Source organism: Piliocolobus tephrosceles, chromosome 6 (assembly GCF_002776525.5).
Source record: "Piliocolobus tephrosceles isolate RC106 chromosome 6, ASM277652v3, whole genome shotgun sequence".
NCBI classification, from domain to species: Eukaryota; Metazoa; Chordata; class Mammalia; order Primates; family Cercopithecidae; genus Piliocolobus; species Piliocolobus tephrosceles.
In genome coordinates this window covers 151,482,021-151,504,949 of record NC_045439.1, presented here as the reverse complement: position 1 = coordinate 151,504,949, position 22,929 = coordinate 151,482,021, and the positions used below count along the sequence as shown (strand labels likewise).

The window sequence follows — 22,929 nt, the reverse complement described above, 5'->3', positions numbered from 1 at the left end:
TCCGATTAGACATTTTTAATTGCCTTCTTTGCCACATAAACTAGTCAGCTAATTTCAGCACTCAGCTTGGCTGACATCTCTTTGAGAAACCTTCCTGCATTCCAGGATTGGGTTTGGTGCGCCTCTTATGTTTTGCTAATAATTTCATAACATCTATCAAACTTTGTCATTGCTTGTTTATTTGTCAACCTCCTCCAATTAATATTGAGTTCTATCTTCTCTACTGGTTTTATCCATCTTTGGTTGCCCAGAATCTGGCACATAGTAGGTGATAGTAGATATTTATTGATTGTATTTACTGATGTCTGACGATAATGGTTTGAATCAGCCTTTGAGGAATTTGTCAGGCATTGTGACATTAAGCCATAATACAATCAAATTTTTTTTCTTTGAGAATTCAACTTGAAGGATAGTGAGGAAAATGCCTAATTTTTCTGAAAAACTTTTACAGACTTTTCAAATGTATAGGCTTTTGCAGTCCTGTTTCATGAAATAAAGCATAAATGTATTTAACATAAGGAATTTTAAAAATAGAAAATAACTGAGAACTAAATGACAAATTCACTTTATAAAGGTTTTTAGATAAATATTTATAATCTTATGTTGGTCGGTTGCTTTCCCAAAACTTCAGAGAGTTCTCTCATTTGAAATTTGACATAGAATACCTTGAGAATTCTAAGCAGAGGATAATCTCTAGTTTCTTTAAGGGATGCATGAAACTGGGCCTGGAGCAAGAGTACAAATGGAGCCTTATATGCTATGTGTCTAAATATGTAAAGTTACATATTAACAGACCTTAAATAAAATATATTCTATTCTGTGTGAAGAGCTGAAAGTTCAGATTTGCATAAGAATTCCTAGATTCCTTGGATTTGCAGGCTACGTGTGTCAGTGCAGGCAGCGGTGGTCCCACTGCACAGCCTGCCTTCCTTTTCTTCCCACCTTCAGCTCCATCCTACACCTGGAAAGGTGTCAAGCACACACCAGGTCTGCACATCCAAGCTCCATGTACATTCCCATAAGCTACGGCTCTCAGGCCAGAGTTGCACACTCTGGTAGTCTGCCCTCTTATCAGGTGAATGAGCCTGAGAGAAAGGGCCATCCAGGCCCTGGGAATGGTCTCGGGGCTATAAGATCAGGAAGTTCTGAGGTCACTGATACCTGGAAGGTGGCCTAGAAAGTGGTTGAGGAACAGGCATCAGGTGGGGATGTTCCCTTGGCCCCATAAACTCCTTACTCCATGGATTCAGATATAACTAGACAGTGGCTAGAGCAGAGTTACCTAAAGCTTGGGTTCAGGACATGGACCTCTCTTGATTGACTGTAAAGGACAGTATTAAAGGAAGGAAGTGCATAGATCTTTCAAAGCCATTTCTTGTTCTGGTGTTAGGATAGGAGGGGAGATGAGCACCAGAGGAAATATGGTCTTGATCACATTTATGTACCACGGAAACGATTAAGAGCTGAGTTCTATCTGTCAGGTTTTTGAAGCTTTGGCTCCAGAGAGTCTACTCTCCTGAAGGGAATGCTAAGCTAATACCTTCTGCCATAGAATTGATTTGACTTTAGTTCATACCTCTAAGTATTTTTTAAAGATCAGTTATTTACTCAATGGTCTGGGAATTGCTTTCTCTGGTTTGTGATAGCCTGAGAGGAGAGGCATTTAGAATGAGAATGCCAACCAGTTAGAGTTAAGGAAGGTATTTTTCAGAGCATGGCCAAAGTTTTTCCTGTATTAAGATACTTTGAGGAACGCTGCAATTAGCCAAATCACAGATTTCCAGTTATTTCGGTCTTGTTAAAAACAAGGCTGATCACATCTGTCTTAAGTTGGAGTATGTGCCTTAGCAATAGAAGCTCTTGCAAACCTTCAATTACAGCAGCCTCAGAAGCAGCACTGCTGCCGTATACTATCAAGTAGCAACAACAAGCGACAGATTGACTAATAATTAGCAAATGCTCTGGAGAGGGCTTCGATAAAGGTGAAATATAATAATTTGCTTTTTCCATCTCTTAAAATTGAGTTGGTTTTGAGATATTGATGTCCCGTTGTTTCAGACAGATACTTGACACTGTTGTTAGCTGGAGTAATCTCAAAATATTTTATCAGAGTGAGGGAAGTGTTTTCTGTATATAGAGTACTTTGATAAAAATGACTTCTCATAATGGTTATAATGGTTAAGTATCATTTTTTCAGCATGCAGAATGTGAATAACAAGACTTTTCTCAGTGAGAAATTCATATTTTCTGCCATCGTTCATTGATTTTAACAAAACTGAGCAAAGAATAGAAATGTTATCTTAGGCCTTTAGAGTGATATTCGTAATAAGGAGATAATTGTTGAGAAACGAGAATGACTTACATCAACGCAAACAGATCTATAAAGGAATGTCAAGGAATTATCGTTTCTCCGGCTAGAAAGACATCTAAATGATTACTCTTTTCAAGCATATGTAAGATTTTTACAAGAGTGGTATATTGACCAGTTTCACAAATCCAGGCGACCAGAGAATTCTTACGAGGATGACTTCCCATTGACACCCACTATGACAAAGTTAATCTGAGTCATGTCTAGCTCAGAAATGTTACCCCAAGCCAAACCAACAAGCAGAGGATTCAGTGGCCATTCTAGGAATGGAAACAAAGCATTATGATCATCCAGAGAGGGTAAGGGAAAAATAAAGAGAGTTTACCAATAGGAAGTGAAGTTGGGAGCACAGTTAGTGTCAAGAACCCAAGAACACGGAGTCCATTTCTGAGGCTAAGTCTAGAATAATGGAGATCAGATCAAAATTGATACTAAAAAGGCTTGGAGTTTAGCATAATAATTCTCAAACTTTACTGTGTGTTAAAATCACATGGGGGTTGTTTTTAAAATATTGATATTGGCTTTACCCTTAGAGAGCTAGTTTAATTGGTATGCAATGCAGCCTGTACTCTGGGAATTTTTTTTGTTCTTGTTGAAAACTATGAGATTAATCTGTATCTAACATTGAAGTCAGACTCTTCTTTACCTAGCCTCAACTTGCTAGCTAGCCTTAGCATTCCTAGCTTATCTGCTTCCAGACAGTCTTGATGAAATAGTTGCTTTATGAAGAAATACAGGTCCAGGTCAGCAAACATTTACAGGCACTATGTTAGTCAGTAGAGAGTCAGCCCCTGCCTTTGAGGGGTTAACAGTGAGAACTGAGCAGTAAACTGCAGAGGCAGCACCTGAACCTAGGTCTCTCTGTGAACCCCACACCTATGCTCTTTCTACTCTACCGGGCAGCTTCATATCTTTCATGGGGATAAATATGTTGGAAGAGGTTACTTACTCTGTCAGTTAATGGGCTTGCTAAGCTAAAACTAAAACCCTCTCCAGCATACAAGTTTTAGATATTCACCTTCATGTGGCTGGAGAAAATGGACCATTTGTTCTCTGTTCTTCAAGAGCCTCTATTCTGTATTTTAAGAAACAACTTTATTGAGGTATAACTGACACAGAATAAACTCATATTTAAAGAGTACATATTTAATGTTTTGTATAAACCTATAAAATTAACAGAGAGAGTGAGCATACTTACCACCCCTAGGTTTCCAGATGCCCCTTTATAATCCACCTTCCTAATCCCTTCAGTTCTCCCTGCACCCTTGTACTCACTGATCTGCTTTCTGTGACTGCTGATGAGTTTGCTTCTTCTACTATGTTATGTAAATAGAACTACGCAGCATGTACTCTTTTTTGTCTAGCCTTTTTCACTCAGCATAATTATTTCAAGATAATGTACATTGAATATACCAATAGTTCGTCTTTTTATTGCTGAGAGGCATTAAGTTGCATGACTGTTCCACTGCTTATTTATCCATTCACCTGTTGATGGACATTGGGCTTATTTTTAGTTCTGGATATTACTAATAAAGTTGATCTGAACAGTTTTGTAAAATATTAACATGATTTCATTACTCTTGGGTAAAGATGTAATGTAATTTCATACCTGGGAATGAAACGACTGGGACATATGGTGGGAATATTTTTACCTTTTGACAAAATGAGTAAACTCTTTTCTGAAGTGGTTTTACCATTTTATATTCCCGCCAGCAGCTTACAATAGTTCCAGCTGCTTCCCATCTTCCTCATCACTTGGTATGGTCAGCCTTTTAACCCAAGGCTTTCTAATAGTTGTGTAAAAATGTGTTAATGTGATTTTTTAATTTGCATTTTTCTAATGATAAATGATATTGAGAATCTTTTCATATGTTTATTTGCTACCTGTTTTCCCTGGAAAAGTTTCTCTTGAAATCGTCGCTTCTTTAGTTAATTGAGTTGTTTTCTTATTATTGAGTTTCGGCAGGACATTTTTATTTTATGTTTTAGTATTCTGGATATAAGTTTCTTGCATGCAGAAATGGTTCTAGAACCCTTTTTTGGAAGACTCTCTTTTCTCCACCTAAATTACCTTTGTACATTTGTCAAAAATCAGTTGTTCATATATGTATGGGCCTGTTTCTGTATTCTCTATTTGTTCCATCATCAGTTTGTCTAGACCAATTCAACACTGTTTTAATTACTGTAACATTATGATTTTGAAAACAGATAGTAGGTCCTCCAATTTTGTGATTCTTTTCAAAGTTATTTTTTGCTATTCAAGATCTTTTTTACCATATGAATTTTAGAGTCAGTTTATTAATTCCTATAAAAGCCTGCTGGGATTTAGATTGGGATTACATTGAATTTACAGATCAATTTGGGAAGAATTAACATCTTAATAATATTGAGTCTTCTGACCCATGAACCTGGCATCTCTCCAGTTATTTAGGTCTTTTAACATTTTTCTCAGAAATTGTTCTGTAGTTTTCAGTGCACAAATCTCACATTTTTTGGAGATGATATCTAAGTATTGATTGAATAATGGCTATGTAAATACTTAATAGTTCTTAATAATATTAGTAATGATAGTTTTATTTGTTTCCATTTGTTCATTGCTACTATAGAGGAATACAATTTATTTTGTATTTTGATTTTCTGTACGGCAACCTTATAAAACCCATTTATTAATAGTTTACCTAATTGGTGGATGTGATATAATTTTCTACATAGGCAACTATGTTGTTTGTAAAGACCATTTTACTTCATTTTCAATTTGTATGCCTTTTTTTTTTTCTTTTGCTTCATACAAAAGTGAATGGTAAGAATGGACATTGTTGCCTCGCTGCTGATTTTAGAAGAAAGATTTTAGATCTTTCACCATTAAGAATGATGGTAGGGGTGAGCACAAGTGACTTATGCCTGTAATCCCAGCACTTTGGGAGACCAATGCGGGCCAGGGCTCAAGACCAGCCTGGGCAACATAGTGAGACCCAGTTTCTATTTTTAAAAAAAATAATTAACCAGGCATGGTGGCACACACTTGTAGTCCTAGCTACTCAGAAGTCTGAGATGGGAGGATCACTTCAGCCCAGGAATTCAAGGCTGCAGGGAGCCATGATCATGCCACTGCACACTAGCCTGGGCAGTAGAGTAAGACTCTGTCTCTAAAATAAATATAAAAGAATGATGTTAGCTATAGGTTTTTGTAGATGCCCTTTATCAGGCTGAAGAAACTCCCTTCTAGTCCTAGTTTGTTGCAAGTTTTTATCAAAAATTGGTGTTGGATTTTTGTCAAATGCTGTTTCTGCATCTATTACAACAATCATATAGGTTTCTTAAATTAGTCAATATAGTGAATTATAGTGATCGATTTTTTAATGTTATACCAGCCTTGCTTTCCTGAGATAAACTCCATTTGATTATGAAGCAATATGCTTTTCATATTTTGCTGAATTTGATTTGTTAAAATCTGTTAGGAATTTTTACATCTATGTTTATGAGTGATACAAGTTCATGTTTTATTTTTTCCTTCTAAAGTATTTATCTGGTATTGGTATTAGAGTAATGCTGGCCTCTTAGTAAGAGTTGGGAGGCATTCCCGCCTCTTTAATTTTTTTGAAAAGTTGGCACAGAATTGCTATTATTTCTTCCTTAAATTTTTGGTGGGATTCCACAGTTAAAGCCTCTGGGCCTGTGGTATTTTTTTGGTGGAAGGTTTTTAACTATAAAATCAATTTCTTAGTAGTTATAAGACATTCAGGTTATGTCCTTTTTTTCTTGACTGAGCTTTGGCACTTTGAGTCTTTCAAAGTGTTTGTCCATTTAATCTAAGTTGCAGCATATTTTGGCATAAGCTTGTTGAAAATATTCCCTTATTGTCTTTTAGTATCTGTAGAGATGACACCTTTCTAATTCCTGATATTTATAATTGTGTCTTCTTTTCTACATCAGTCTGCCTAGAGGTTTATCAATTTTACTGTTCTTCTAAACGAATCAATTTTTTTTTTAAATACTGATTTTCTTTTTTCTCTTTCATTGGTGTTTAATCTTATATTATTTTCTTTTTGTGTGTGTTACTTTCTGTTTAGTTTGCTCCTCTTTTTCTAGTTTCCTAAGGTGGAAAACTGAAGTTGTGATTTTAATTCATTCTTTCTTTTTTCCAATATAAATATTTTAGTGCAATTAATTTACTTCTGAGCACTGTTGTGACTGCATCTCACAAATATTTATATATTGCATTTTCATTTTTATTTGGTTCCACCTACTTTCTACTTTTGATTTCTTCTTTGACCCACACTTATTTTGAAGTATGCTGTTTTGTTTTGAAATATTTGAGAAATTTTCAGATATCTTTCTGTTTGGTTTCTACTTTAATTCCGCTGAGATCACAGAACAAATCTGAACTCTTTTAAATGTATTGAGATTTATGTTATAGCTCAGACTGTGGTTATCTCTGTAAATTTTGTATGTATACTTGAAACTTTACTCCACTTTTGTTTGGTGGGATGTCTTACAAATGTCAATTAGGTCGAACTGGTTGGTAGTGTCATTCAAGTTTTCTATATCTTTACATATATGCACTTATCAGTACTCTTTTGAATACTTGAGGGCACCTACTTAGGTCTCTGGAATTCTCTCTCTCTCTCTCTGGGCAGCTTTCTCCTGCTGATATTCTGCCCTTCAAACTCTAGTTGCCTTGGATTTCCCATTCTTCTAGGTACAATTCCTCAACTCAGGAATACTGCTGGGCTTCGCCTGGGCTCACCATTTGGACGTCACAGCTTAGAAACTCTATGAAGCTGGGCCAGTCAAACGGCTCGCTCTTTGTAATCCCATCACTCTGGGATTACAGTTCTTCATTGCTTGATGTCTAGTGTTTAAAAACTGTTATGTCATCTATTTTGTTTTTTAACTTTGAACACAGAGCTAATCCAGTCTTTGTTACCCTAACTTGGTTCCAAGTAGGAGACTTTCAATTATGATTTTAACACATAGTTTAACAGATTTGTGTAAACCAGTTTGTCTTGTTTAAAATTAACCTTGTAATCTTAACTTTTGTATCTTTATTAAGTCCACTTAACTTATAGACTTCATTGTCATTGTGAAAGAGAATACTGTGCAGTCCTTCAGGTTACTTTCTTTTGAGATCTCTCTCTCTCTCTCTCTCTCTGTCTCCCTCTGTCTCTCTCAGACATCCATATATTCTACCTCTCTTTCCCTCAGGCTTCTGAGAGTTGGAGTGGGATTTTTCATTTATGACTTTATGCCCAGCAAAAGGGAAGTCTTTAATACGTTCAAGGCCAAGGATTATAATAAGCATATGGTTGTTAGAAAGCAGCTTTCTTTGGTTATCTACTGGTAGCACTCAGGGCTTCTTAGGCCTCTTGGATTAAAATAAAGCAGGCTAGGCCGGGCGCCGTGGCTCAAGCCTGTAATCCCAGCACTTTGGGAGGCCGAGACGGGCGGATCACGAGGTCAGGAGATCGAGACCATCCTGGCTAACACGGTGAAACCCCGTCTCTACTAAAAATACAAAAAACTAGCCGGGCGAGGTGGCGGGCGCCTGTAGTCCCAGCTACTCCGGAGGCTGAGGCAGGAGAATGGCGTAAACCCGGGAGGCGGAGCTTGCAGTGAGCTGAGATCCGGCCACTGCACTCCAACCCGGGCGACAGAGCAAGACTCCGTCTCAAAAATAAAAAAAAAATAAAAAATAAAAATAAAAAAAATAAAGCAGGCCATATTTTGGTGAGACAGGGCCCTGTTCCCAGCAGCTATGCCTTTTCATTTCCTCTGCCTTTAAGGAACACATGTTCCCATTTCCAAGCATCTTCTGCTGTTTGATATCATTCAAGTATCTCCTGGAATGGATGATATATAAGTGATGAGGCTGCATTGCCCTGGTTTGCCTATGCTCATTCTCTTCTCACATATGTGGAATATGGAAAATGAGTCATGAATGCAATTTGCGTGTCTCATACTCTTCTCATAAAACAGAAATCTTCATGGATACATAGTGACAATGGTAAACGTTCTTTCATTCTAATTTCTAATTGATTCTGGAAGTCAAATTCTTATAAATTCTTATAAAAATTAAATTTCTCCCATGAATTCCCTTTATTCAGTAACACAAGTCAATTACATTCACTTGTGTGTTTTTTTTTAACTCTCCTTCTTACATTAAGATCTGTGTGAATACCATTCTCTTAGTTTTCTTCCTTTTCTATCTGAATCCCTGAGATTGAGATATTTCTTGTGTTTTGGTCACCTTTTCTCACACAGGATTGTACTAGCAAATTGTCTTGTTAACCCTTTCCTGCTACTCTTTATATATTCCCTTTTGCTATTTCCTTCCCATTTGTTGTTGGCAGCTTGCTAACCATTACCACCACCTCCCATTTTAAATTTAGTCTTGTAGCATTCCTGGTATTTCGTTCCAAGTGATCATAAGTTAAAAACTAAAGCCAATTTTTTTTTATTTAGTAAAGATGATTTTTTTTAGAATTCATAGAGCTCATCAGCTCATATAAATAGGAGGCTATCTTAGTCATCTTTGATGACCAGCTGTGATATTTTAAGAGTACTCCATATTGATTAAGAAGGTATTAAAAATGAAGTCATTGGTTGTGTGCTAATGGTAGGTATATAAAGCCATATTGAACTCAACACTAGATTAAAATATTTGATGAGCCCCAATTACCTTTAATTGGTTTAATGTGAAGTGAGTATTTTTTTACCACTTCGTATTTCTTTTATTTTTTTATTTTAGAGAAAAGGCTTCACTTTGTCACCCAGGCTAGAATGAAGTGGTGCAGTCATAGCTCACTGCAACCTTAAACTCCTGGTCTCAGGCGATCCTCCCACCTCTGTCTCCCAAAGTGCTGGGACTACAGGCGTGGGCCACCATGCCTGGCCTGCCATATTCCTAATGCAACAAGTTCTAGCAAACTGGCCCATCAGTAGTGGCATAGATATACAGTTAAATTCAGCTGATGTTTAATAAGTTACTTCTATGTAGAAATAGCATATTATGTATTTCAGAGCATACAAAGGTGAGCAAAACTTAATCTTGCCTTCAGTGAATTTAATTCAAACTAATAGGGAAACAAACATGTACATAGATCATAATAATAGCTAACACCAAGCACCAGTTATGTTCAAGGAGCTGGTTTAAGCACTTACATGTATTTTCCACTCTAATCCACATAACAATCCTATGAGGTAAATGCTAGTATTTTATCTCCATTTCATATGAGAAAGTTGAGCTATGAAGAGGTTAAGTGCCCAAATCAAGGTCACAGAGCTAGAAAGCCAGTGGAGTTTTTTGAATAGAAGAGTGACATGATTAGGACCTAACTTTAGGATGGATATTCTGGCAGCAGTGCTTAGATTGAGTAGAAACAGGAATTTGGAAATAGGGACACTATTGCTATTCGTCATCCATATTGAAATAATCCATTAATTCCCAAATTATAGTGGTAGCAGTGGAAATGGAAGGGGACCATACAGACTTATAGAGATTATAGAGACAGGATTCACTGAATTTGTCAAGTAATGCCAACATTCAATACATCAGTAAAAGTGTTGTTGTATTAAGTGGTTTAGAACAGAGATAACTTTGAGGTTTTAATATTGGTGGTGGCAAAATAATGATGCTATTAAAGAATTGGAAATAGAAAATAATGTAGGTTAGCAATAACTTCAGTTGGGATGTTTAGAGATGTCCAAAGGCAACTGGGCTGTGGGATAGGAATCTGAGTGATGGGTCGGAGACAGTCTGATTTAGGGATCATCCATGGTAGAAAGAGATTAAGTGGTTTTTCTCAGAGGGAGAGAACAGAGAAATGCCTCTTATAAACAGGGAAAGAAGACACTTGTGACATGACATCATAATAAAGTTTAGAGAACTGATTAACAATAATTATGACCCTTATAGCGAATTAAATTATTTCTAAATTTACCAACTCCCACCCTTCATCTCTTGCATTTGAACATTTATAAAGTAATTTCAGTCTGGCTGCCCCGAATCTGATTACTCAGGGTATTGATAGTTAACCTCACATCAGTTTCCACCATGAGTTATGTGGGTTTAGAAAGTTGTACCAAAATGTACGAACCTAGGGCTTTTAACAATCACACTTGAAAGAAACCTTGGGAGTTGCATTTGTCAAGCAGCTAGGAAAACCATTCATGCATACCCCACACCCAGAGCTCCATCGGCAGCCCAAACATAAAGAACTGAAAGGTCATTCTTCTTCCTGCAATGTGATGGCTTGTTGACGTATTTTGACACAACAGTACAATGCTGAAAGGGTCTGACCTTCCTGCAACACTGAGGGACTCAGGTTTGCTCAGGATACCTGACACTCATTGCATTTCTCTCCTTGCCTTCCTTCTCCTTCACAGATGAACACACTCCTCAAACACAGAGTGCTGCCTTTGATACAGAAATATTAAATAATTTAAATAGATATAAATGATTGCTTTTTACACTTCTGTTGCCTTTTTTTTTTTTTTTTTTTCCAGTTACCATCAAGCTGAAACCCTTACTTGGAACTATTAATGCTTTTAATTAAAAAATTAAATTAGTTTTTCAAAATGACAAATGTGAACAGAGATTGTTAATAGCTGGAAAAAGAAAAACTAAACAGATGAGGAGGTCTGTATGCTATGTTATGTTTTATAGTCTGTCTTTTTGATAGAAACCAATTTATTGGAATTCAGAAGTTTGAGGATTACTTCTGAAGTGCAAGATTAATGTACATAAAGGTAAATTGTAGGTAAATTGAAGTAATTATCTCCTGTGTACATAATATGTTAAAAGGTTGAAGAGTTAGGTGGAGGCAAGAGAACTATCAAGAGAATTTTCTGCCATGTATAAATTGATGTTCTAAGTTAGATTTATATACTGTGAAGCGGGGCTTTGACTGGTTATCCATATTATTTTTTAATTTAGTATCATGGTGGCATGGAGATGGGAAGAAATATGTATACTATTAATGAATTTCTATAAATACAAAAGTAATAACTTAAATGCTTTTTTTTAAAAAAAATACTCTTTTTAATGAGAAGCAGCTATTCAGAAAGATTGTCATGCTGTCTCCACAGCTAGTAAATATAAAATAAGTGCAATAATATTCTCCGAGCATTTAGATTGCACTTTGCAAAGTGTGGAAAGTTTACATATTTGTCATAATATTGGAAAAAGGAGTATTCAAGTATTTCAGTGGTATTGTTTCCAAATGTGATAAGTGTCTAATAAATGAAATTAAGATACTTTTGTCCAAGGTAAATATTTTAATGGCAGACGCAAAATTAGGACTGAAATTTTGAAGTATTTGTTTTAACTCTTCACCTGTTTTCCTCATATCACTGCACTTTTCAGTAACAACGTAGACATCATACATCTTTGTTTGAATCATTTCTCTTCCTATTTTCTCCACCATTTCAAATGGTGTCGTGTCACTGGGAACTAATGCCCACTATGAGCTGAGCACATTCAGCTTCTGTCTACATTACCACTAGGGTTCAGTTCCAATTTCCTGGTATTACTCATTCAGATCCGACCTCTTAGTTTGTGTGCTATGAGAACTGACAGCCCCCCATCCTGCTCTGCTTGCCCAGGGCCTAGTCACACACACTCCACTGTGCCAAAGCGTGGCCACCCCCACACACCTTTCTGCTCAGGATTCTGTATAACTTTTAATTGACATTTATGTCTGACATTGTAGATGTACTTCTCATTGTAGAACCTTTGTCTACATAGGAATAGTTGAAAACTGCTTTTCACTTAACTATTACACGGATTAATTTTACTTAACAATGACAGGTTTCCGTGCTGAAACTCAAGTGGACAGGCAGTTTCCTCTTTCTAACCATTCTCCATCTAACATTGCAACCCACCACCCAGCACTATTCTCGCTAGCCGCTTGAGTATACAACAAATCCATTTGAAATGACAGAGAGAGGGTTAAGTCCTGAGTACAACATAAACTGTAGTAGAGCCCAGTATAAGACATTTTTTTCCCGATATATGAAACAATCTTTTTAGTGGGGTTTATTAGCGACTTAATGTCTATACATATCTTTCCTCTAAATTCACCCCTAGCTACACGGGCATAAATTTACCCAATTGCTTCTAATATAATGGCATTCTATATATATCTTTTCCTCAGAAAACACAGCACAAAGTTCTGTTGTTTTGCCAGGTTCCTGGCCTTCTTTTATAAATTCTTAGTAAAATTTCTTTCCTTGGGTGAGAAAAAATATATTCTATCAATTATTTTAAAAAGCAATAATTCATTATAGTTGATCATAAATGTCAGGAAGCAAAGACCCAGCTGAAGCATTTTTGTCACTAATCATGATGTTTTTCTTCTAATTAGTTAATTTACATTTTACAAATTAAGGGTAAAATTCAGACAGAAGATAACATCATAGCTTTAACTGACCTATATTTGTATCTGCCAAATTTAAGTTAATTAGAAATGTAGATGCTGTTTGTTTTATCTGTCAGAAAAGCTCATCTTTTTTCTTAAAAAAAAAAAAAAAAAAGTAGACACACTTTTTTCCCCCTCAGCATTTATCATCTAAATAATAGTCTTGCCAAGATGGCAGCCTCATAATAAACTCTTTTCAGTGGAGTGATGGGTAATGAAGCTTGCTTGTGAAGGCAGCGAAAAATGTTGTCTGGCCAAATGCATGAATATGATGGCTAGAGAATCAGTGGACTTTCTCAGTCATCAATCTTTTTAGTAGCCTCTTATACATCTGAATATTTTGACAGATGATCTAATAATTGAGTTATCTATCTTTCTAACTATCAGAGTTGCATAAAAATTATTCTCACATGCTACTGAATATTAAATATATTAGGCATCCAGTAAATTTTTCATAAAAGGGCCAAAAGGTGAAACATTTTTGTTATTCTATAAATACCTCTTAATATATTGAGTGTTGAGCCCTCTGACGTATCCAACTCTTAACTCTGTCTGTGAGAAGCAGGTGTATACTGTAAAAAGAGAACATACGTATTATAAGTAGGACATATAATACTTACTTTGGCTAGTAAAAAGTAGACCCTGGTACATGTGTAGATACAACTCAGTGTATTGTAAAATGGAATGCACTTGTTGGTCTAACACCAGTAACACATTTAATATGACACAAATTTTCCATACAAGAAGCACAGAAGCATGCTAAGAATGACTGTATGACTTTGGTGTCTCCATCATTTTGAGAGGAAGATGATCCTACCAAAAGGGAAAACAAAGCTCCCAGATGTTCTTATAACACACAGGTAGTTCTTTCCCCTCATATGGCTTTGTATGTGGAGGGGGGGATTGTTTTGTTTTTTTTGTTTTTTGTCATGCATCACTCTATTAAAAGCTTATCAACAAGTGTGCTTCACTGGAATTGAAAAAGTGACAAGGAAAATTGGCAGGAAACAGATCACTTAGAAGTGGGCTTTTCCCACCCCCCACCATTCACAGTTCTTCAAGGTGACCTTACAGTGATGACTTCCCAGTAACTAACATTAAAATAGTTCTGCCCTGGAAGAGCAGACATTTGTTTGCGGGTCTGAAGGGTTACCAATCCTGTGCATCTTGAAAGGCACTCAAATGAGCAGGGCCTTGTAAATTGGATTTCTATTAGCCAGCCCTGATGATAGCTCTTCATCAGAGGAATGGGAGGAAGTGCTATCAATAGCTCCAACTCTAAATACCTTTCTTTGCTTTTTTTTTTTTTTTTTTAATGCAACACTTATTTTTGTTCTCTCATTCAAAATGGTGATGAATGCTAAAATCACTAGAAATAATTGCCTTTAAGATTTCAAATAAGCCTTAAAATATGAACAATTTATTTTATTTTATTTTATTTTTAAGACGGAGTGTTGCTCTGTCACCAGACTGGAGTGCAGTGGCACAATCTCGGCTCACTACAACCTCCACCTCCCAGGTACAAGCGATTCCCCTGCCTCAGCCTCCCGAATAGCTGGGACTACAGGCACATGCCACCACACCTGGCTAATTTTTTCTATTTTAGTAGAGACGGGTTTCACCATGTTAGCCAGGATGATCTCAATCTCCTGACTTCAAGTGATCCTCCTGCCTCGGCCTCCCACAGTGCTGGGATAACAGGCGTGAGCCACTGCGCCCAGCCAAACAATTATTTTTTAATGCTTTTCAACTGGAAAAGCATTTGAAATGAAAATCAGCAACACAATGGCCAGAAATAAAAATGGCAAAAATGTCTTAAACCTTGTTTTCTATTTAATTCCTCACAATGATTTCATCTTACAGTTGCGCTATTTATAAAATTTGAGATGATAGACTTCTTTCCTTTATTTTTCTGGATTGAAAATAATAATCCAAGACAGTACCAATTGCGGAAATCTCTCTGTGGGTTACACTGAGGAACTAGTACTTTTTGGTAGGTGGATCTTTTCTTGGTTTTAAGAATCTCCATAATTTGTGGTTGGAAAAAAATGATGTTTTATTGTAAGAGTTATAACTGAGAATTTTAAACTCTTAGGTATCTACTTAAAATTACACATTTAAAACCGTTTGAAATGTCCATATTGGGGAGGTTTTGGGGGAGGGAATAGCCTTTTCTTAATCAAAGTAGCAAACATCTGTGTTCTTTCTAGCCTGTCTTTTGATGAGCATGGCCTCATCCATCAGTGGTCTTTGATATGAGCACCAAGAAGTCATGTCCTTTTGTTTTAAATGATAAATATGCCTTTGTCATGAATACTCATAGGCAACCCAGGATTTACATCTGAATTGTCAAAGTGTAACTGCCCAGCTCCTGTGATGAGTGACATTATTAGTGAAATAAAGACGTTTTTAATTTGTCATGGATAGGCCTTAGATGGTGACATTATGAGACTATGCGGGTTGTGGTGCTAGAAAAAGTTGTCCTTCCCCCGCTATTTTTTCTAAGATTTGTCATTTATCAACAAGAGGCAATCTGCCGCAGGAGGTTCTCTGTGAACATTTGTACTTTGCTGCCATTAGTCCATCTCTTTGGGTTTCATTATTTAGGCTGGATGGCTGGTAGTTCTTACCAAAACGAATGCTATTGGAAGTACCCAGGCTCCTGGTGGTCAACCAACCAGCATCATGATTTGTTCTGTCAGGTTATTATTATCAAAGACAGTGTTTTTTTAAACTTTAGCTTTATTTCAAGGTTTGTGCCAACTGTATTTTCTAAATACATTTCGATATCTTCGTTCCCACTAACCCACATCTACTCACGTGTATTTGTGTATGTGCTATTTATATAAATACATTGACCTGTTCATATCTACCTATACAATTTCATGTTAATCATCAAAACCCTCAGAGTGTCCATTTTAACTGTTGTATTTTACTCTTCAACTACGGAATTAGGACCATTAAAATTAAAAATATTGTGAAGTCTTGATCTTCACCTGTCTGCAATTTAACAGAAGATTACAGCTTTCATATATTTGCTTTATTTGTTCCTACACTATTAATAGACATATAATTTGATAATTTTAGAGTTTCTTGTGGTAAATGTTTCATGTTGGTAATAAGTGGTTTATTCTAATTTTTTGTATAAAACGTATCCTGTGAAGATTTAGTATTTTAACAAGTAACTTTTAACAGAAATGGCATTACCTTCTACGTGATTTGTCTTTATAATTTCAATGCAACTGTTTTAAAAGTAGGCAGAGTAAGAGTGTTCAATCTCTTTTTCAACTGAATTGACTGGTGAATTAATCAAAACAACCGTTAATTTAGAATGTTGGGAATTTACATGAAAGTTAAACTATGTATTTTAGTTTGATTTAACATCTCTCCATAAAAATCATGAAAATGATTTCATCAGTATAAAAGCCTCACTTAAATTATATTTTATTTCAGGTCATATCCCTCACCCCACAAATGTATTAATCTTGGGTTTTCTGTTTTGACTGTTTCAAAACTAAACTTTAGCACTCCTTTTTTGAATAACATTTCTTGAGTTCCAAAAATATATATATTTTAAGGGAAAAAAATACATGATTAACCCTTATTATCAGCCTTGCCCTTCTAATTTCTTTTTAATTTTTAGTATTTCCTAGATCCCCTGTTTCATAGAAAATGAAGTCTTGTTCATATTTGTTTCCCAAAAGAAAACACACCTGGCAACTGTAAAGCCCAACCCCTTACATTAATTGAGATTTTTGTACTGTAATGTAAGTGTCTGAGTTTTCGAGACCCTAAGGCTTTCACCCAACTTAAAGACAATGATGCCAGTGAGCTTCTGTCCAGAGTTAATCAGCTGCAGAATTTGTAAACTGCACATGTGTCAAAGTTGAAAATGTTAGCACTCTAATAGAAGCTTGAAAAGGTTAGATCTGATAAAAGCCATCAGCAGTTAAAGAAAGTGATTTATGGGAATGTAATGACACAAAATGCCTCATTTATCACTCATATATAGATAGGTTAAGGTTCCTGTGTCATACTTTAAAAAACTTGACCACTTCGAATTGTCAAAATAGGTACTTAATTGCCCTTCATCCTTTTCATTTTGAATGTATTTCATTTGAAATTAGTAATTTCATCTACGATTACTTTACTGTCATTCACTTCATATGGTTCCATTTACAGTCATTCATATTTAGGATTTTCAAAAACTGCATCACTGATCTTTTTGAAGTTTTATTAGCTAAAGCTGTTGCAAAGAAAGATTAAGCCAGTCTTATATATGCTAATTTACATTTTTATCCAACACAAATACCATGAAGATATGTTGAAGTTTCATTTTCTCTTTTCTAACACTTGTAATTTTCATCAGCATCTTGTTATCCTCTGAATATTCTATATATCTCTCTTAAAAAGTGCACACCACAAGATGTTAAAAGACAGAACCATCATTTGGTTTACCATCCTAATAACTCAACTTAATATTTTAGCTCCACACAAATTAAATTTAATGAAAACCTGCCTGTCTGGCTAAATGATCCCTAAAAAAGGGGGCAAAAGCTAAAGTGAAGAGACATGCCAAATTGTATTTCTTTCCCAGGATCATTAGAAAACAACACTTAATTATGTCTTATACATTCTAAGAAAGATATTTATAAACTCGGAATTTCTAAACATTTATTGGCTTATTTGATGTCAGTTCATGCATAAATATCTTAACACTATTAAATAAAAACTTTTACAAACTGCAATACGTCAAAGCGGTATTGTAAAACAAAATTTTAGAAATGATGAGCACAGTTTTAGACTCCTTAATGTGGCAGGTAGGCTTGCTGAAGGGCTTCGTGGAGATCTTTCAGAACATGAAGTAGGCAGAAGTGTGCCAGACTTCCTCTGCCCCTCTATAGCCAAAAAATAAAATTTGAGAAGTTTGGCAGGTTTCACTTTGTCAGCCCAATGCTGCACTTTCTTCAACAGTGACATTCCAAATTCAATTTAAAAAGAAGTCAGAACAGTTCCTTCAACAAGACAAAGGCATGAAAAAAATTTACAAGGAAAGGGAGGAACTGTATGTACCAGGAAAAAAACTTAAGAGACATCCTAACCAAATGCAGTTGATCCTGTTTGTTGCACCTTGATTCCATCAAACAGACTACAAAAAAAAAAAAATCACACTTTTTAGATAGTCACTGAAAGTTGAATATGAATTATTGTGAATTCTTAACACCTAGAAATTATTGTTAATTCTCCTAGGCATGACAATGCCATTGTTGCATTATGTATGAAATTGTGTCAAAAAGAAAATGTCCTTTTTTTGAAAAAGAGATACATACAAAAATATGTAAGGGTAGACTGAGTTGGTGTCTGAGATTTCCTTTAACTATTTCAACAAAATAAATACATAAGTTGATAGAGAAACATTTAAAGAGGGAGATAGAGTCTGGAAGATGGGTATCTGAGGTGGCGGGTCTCTCTGCTTTGTATACATTGAAATTTTTGCAAAAAATAAAAAAAGTTAGGGGAATTATCTAAAAGTAGCATTTTAAATACAAAATTATAACATCCTATATTTTCTAGTATTTTCTTACCACCAATATAAGTTTTTAAGTCATAAGATATAACCTAAACTTTTTTTAATCTCCAGAGTTTATTCAAAAAATCATCTAATTGACTACCACCAAATCCATTTACAACATTTTAACCCAGTAGCAAACCCAGTATTTTTTAAATAAAGAAAATGGGTAAGAAATTCTGAACATTTATTCAAAATATGACAGAAACCTATTAGCATACTTCTTTGTGCTCTGAAAAGTGTTAATTCCTAAGTAGTAGCACAAATCATTTGTTTTGTTTAAAATGATTGTTGATGTATAATTTCAGTCTTATATCTCTGGCAAATGAATTAGGGGTTTATAAATCTTATATTTTAAGCTTTGTTTTCTATCATTGTTTACCAAAGCATTTTCCTGAGTTACAGATATAGTTTCCCAACTTAAGAAATATTAAACTAAATGTATTTCTAGATGCATCTTTGTTCAGAAATTTTATATACATATATACATTTACATTAAAATCTTGATTTTTTTTGTATGATTTTTAAAACCTGCATTTACTTGGCACTTTAAGCATATATACAGTATTTTCATCTTTAAGCAACAAGAAAACCTGAAAATCTGAGACTCTCAGAATATACATTGATTTGGAGAAAATGTGTTCTTAATATGAATTTATCATTTCCCCAGCTTATATTAAAGGTTAGTTAACCAAATGTATTTTTTTTCCTTTTTGTGAATTGTATACATACATTAAGACAATACAAGAAGAACCATTTCAACCTAACCTTCGAGAGATTAATCATTTTGTTTGAAGGAGTTTTGTTGTTATTTTTTAAATCTGTGATTAGGAAAACACATATCATATGTGTTTATATAATCATAGGCACCAGAATTGCCTCAATCTATGAATCTTAGCAGTTTGCTCTTGTAACAACTATGAGGAAATGTATTAGAATGCCTTAATTGCAGAGCAAGAAAAAGAAGGCACAGTCTTTTCACATATGATCTTTCAATTGTTCACCAAAGGATAAAGAAAGCATTCAAGCGTGGTTTCAAGAACTGTCAGCAATAAGAACATGCAAGGTACTTTGTAGGGCCTTAAAGACCTTTCTAGGAAATAGATTTAATTACAAAGTAAAATAGACTTTTCATTTCAAAGAAATCTTAAAAATGTTATAAAATTTCATAATGTTAATATATTAATAGGGGTATTGTCTTCTTAGCCTAGATGAGAAAAAGTCATCCATGAAGCTATTATGTTTGATTCATACAACAGTGGAGTTTATAAATATTTTTCTTTAGGTTTGATTTAAGAGTGAGAATTATAATGCATTGAAGTCTGTAACCATGTTAAAAGGTCTACTCTTTTCATTCACAGATGGTGATTCAATCTCCCCCATAAAGGAGGAACATCTATAGTAGTCTTCCCCTCCTAAAAGAACTCCTTTTACCCCAATTAAAGTTTAAAATGATCAGAAATGTCAGTGCATATGCTGTTTGTTTTAATTAACATGTTCATGTACACTTTGTTCATCCTTAGAACAATGCTAGTACTCTGTCGTCAGGTATAAGAATTCCAGAGGCACTTCATTCCTCCCTTAGTTACTTTAACTTTTATATATATTTTAAAAAGCTCATTTATTTTCCAGTGAGTTCAGTCCTAAAGCTTAATTAGCAGTATACTCCAAGCTGAATTACAGCAGAGAAGGTTAACCTGGCTCTGTGCTAAGTAGCTGTTTATAAATAACCCAAGCTTGTTCTTCTAGAGCTTCAGAGCTTACATCGTCAACTCAGCCTGCCTAGCCTATGTCAGGATTTGGGAAGCCAGTCTGCTCTCATCCAGGCACACACACATCAGTATTTACTGGCTATTTCCAGACACCAAATATATTCATGTTTAAATTGTCTTTGTTTTAGGACACTTCATTCAAAAACAAATCAATCTCAGAAGGTTGTGTTTTTAAGTAATTACTCTTTCATTGAGAAACTGTTTCTGGGCCAGTGTTGCTATTTTTCTAACTAGTCAATGATCAATGTATTCACTGTTCAATGTAAATAAATAAATAAGGATTAATTTGGCAGTGTATTTAATGGCCTTATTAAAATCTCCAGTGTCTAGACTTCCATTTAAAATGACACGAGTGAACAATAGATACATAGTACAGGGACTCGTTTCCAGTTTAGCTCACACAGGGATGTAGCCACTAAAAATGCCTGCTCTATATTTCCATTAACTTGAGTTTCTCAGCTTAAATTATTATTCTGCAAAAGATACTGCAAACTACTTTGTTCCTAAATAGTCATTCAGTAGATTGAATAATACTTGAAGATTTGTTGCATTTTGACTGTAGGAAAAATAATGTCTCTGTGTGATAATGAGTATATGATTTGCATGTGTGTTGTATAATTTACAATATACATATGCATTCATCATGCTATTCTTTCAATATGATGAATTATGTCAGTTTATTGCATATGTCTGCATGTACCTCATCTCTTAATTAAAGCATTAATCACTAAAATTACCAGAGATACATAGTTTTAGTGTACTTGTAAAATTTAATGTTGATCTTTGCATAGTAATACACATATTATTTCTAATTGGTAGACTATACTAAGACATTTTAAGTAAGGATTTCCCTGTTATCATTCTATCATATCAATTATTTTAAATATGCTTATCTTAATGTATACTTATACTTTTTAACCATTTTAAATCATTTTTATTTGAGATTAATTTCCTAAATCACTAAAATTACCAAAGACATACATATGTGCATATATTTACATACTATATGATCAACTTTAAAATTTAAAAACCATATATAGTCTTATTGTACTTTTAAAATTTAAAGTTGGTCTTTGCGTATTCATACACATTATTTCTAATTGGTAGACTGTAAGATATATTAAGTGAAGATTCTATATCATGCCTCTGTCATATCAACTTTATATATGTGATCTTAATATATACTTGCCACACACTTTAATAATTGTGTTGTTTAATCATTTTTTCCCACTTGGGATTAATTATGTTTGAGTTTAATTTCCCAGCACCTAATATTAATTCATTTGTAAGTAACAAACATTTGCTAATCATACAGTTCAATCCTTTCAAAGTCCACAGCTGCAGAACAGAATTAAAAATTGTGATGCTTAGAGGGAAATATTTGGGAAAAAAGTTACCATCTGGTCATAGGATTTAGTTGCTAAGAGCTCTTAATGAAGGAGGCATATGTAGCATCCTGCCCATTAGTTCATTTAACTTTTCTAAGAAAGCAATTTTGTTTGGTTACTCCTAAACAGTTGCCATAACTGTCCCCATTATCTACCTTCTTAGCCCAAGACCTTGCTTCAGGGCTTCTCTGAGAAGGTAGAGAACTCCCACACATAACTTCACATAACTTCTTTAAACCACCCCCATTTCTGTCTCTGTTTTTTTTTTTTTTTTTCTTTTCTTTTTTTTTGAGACAGAGTCTCGCTCTGTTGCCCAGGCTGGAGTGCAGTGGCCAGATCTCGGCTCACTGCAAGCTCCGCCTCCCGGGTTCACCCCATTCTCCTGCCTCACCCTCCTGAGTGGCTGGGACTACAGGCGCCCACCACCTCGCCAGGCTAGTTTTTTTGTATTTTTTACTAGAGACGGCGTTTCACCGTGTTAGCCAGGATGGTCTTGATCTCCTGACCTCGTGATCTGCCCGTCTCGGCCTCCCAAAGTGCTGGGATTACAGGCTTGAGCCACCGCGCCCGGCCTGTTTTTGCTTATACTCTCCACTTGTCTCAAATGAAGGTGGCTTCTTATTACACTTCTTCCTTTCCTCAGTTTTCCCTCTTCCCTAGAATTGCATGGTTTGAAAATCTCCCTTGATTTACACCCTGCAGCTACTGACTTACTCCCCTCTTCCTATTGTTGTCCAGTATCTTGATATTCTTTCATGCTGGTGGCTTCTACTCCCCAACCCATTAAGGAAGAACTTGACATTCTCCCATGTTTGTTTCCAAGCCACATAGGCATGTATCTATGAGATGCTGCTTTGATAATGAGTTGGTTATACTCCTGCATCCTACTCAATTGCATAAACATTCTCTAATTCCTAATGGAAAGGCTGAAGAACCTTAAGCCTACTCACTTAGACCTGCCATTGTTGAGTGCCTGGGATGCTGAGTTATTTCAGGGCTCTCTGCTGTTAATGTTCTAGCAGTATTACCCATCCAGACCTCTGTAAAATCTTAGTAAATAATGGCTGTCCATTACCTGCAGAGGAAAGTCAGGCCCCTTGTCTTATATTTAAGGTCTTCCACAGTCTGACCTCCTTTCCAGCCATATCCCAAGATGTTACTCCATACACTTCCCTACTTCTAGCCAAACAAATATGCCTCACACCGTTTTTAATCATTAAAAAATGCTTCACACTGGCCGGGCACGGTGAGTCATGCCTGTAATCCCAGCACTTTGGGAGGCCGAGGTGAGCAGATCACCTCAGGTCAGGAGTTCAAGACCAGCCTGGCCAACATGTTGAAGCCCCATCTCTACTAAAAATACAAAAATTAGCTAGGCATGGTGGCATGCGCCTGTAGTCCCAGCTACTTGGGA

General features: G+C 35.5%; 1 protein-coding gene across 6 annotated transcripts in view; it reads left to right on the top strand.

Moving 5' to 3' along the window:
• C6H15orf41 (chromosome 6 C15orf41 homolog) overlaps positions 1 to 22,929 on the top strand; it is a 230,905-nt gene that overhangs the window by 138,382 nt on the left and 69,594 nt on the right. For 2 of the 6 annotated variants that reach the window (XM_023230246.1, XM_023230245.1), the window contains exon 11: positions 19,717 to 19,828. The exons of 3 other annotated variants lie outside the window; for them this stretch is intronic. In XM_023230246.1, the coding sequence (XP_023086014.1) occupies positions 19,717 to 19,723 (7 nt within the window). In that variant the 3' untranslated portion in view covers positions 19,724 to 19,828. Of the gene's footprint in view, positions 1 to 5,162; positions 5,188 to 19,716; positions 19,829 to 22,929 lie in introns of those variants that run through there. One more of the 6 variants, XM_023230244.2, reaches the window with a different exon arrangement.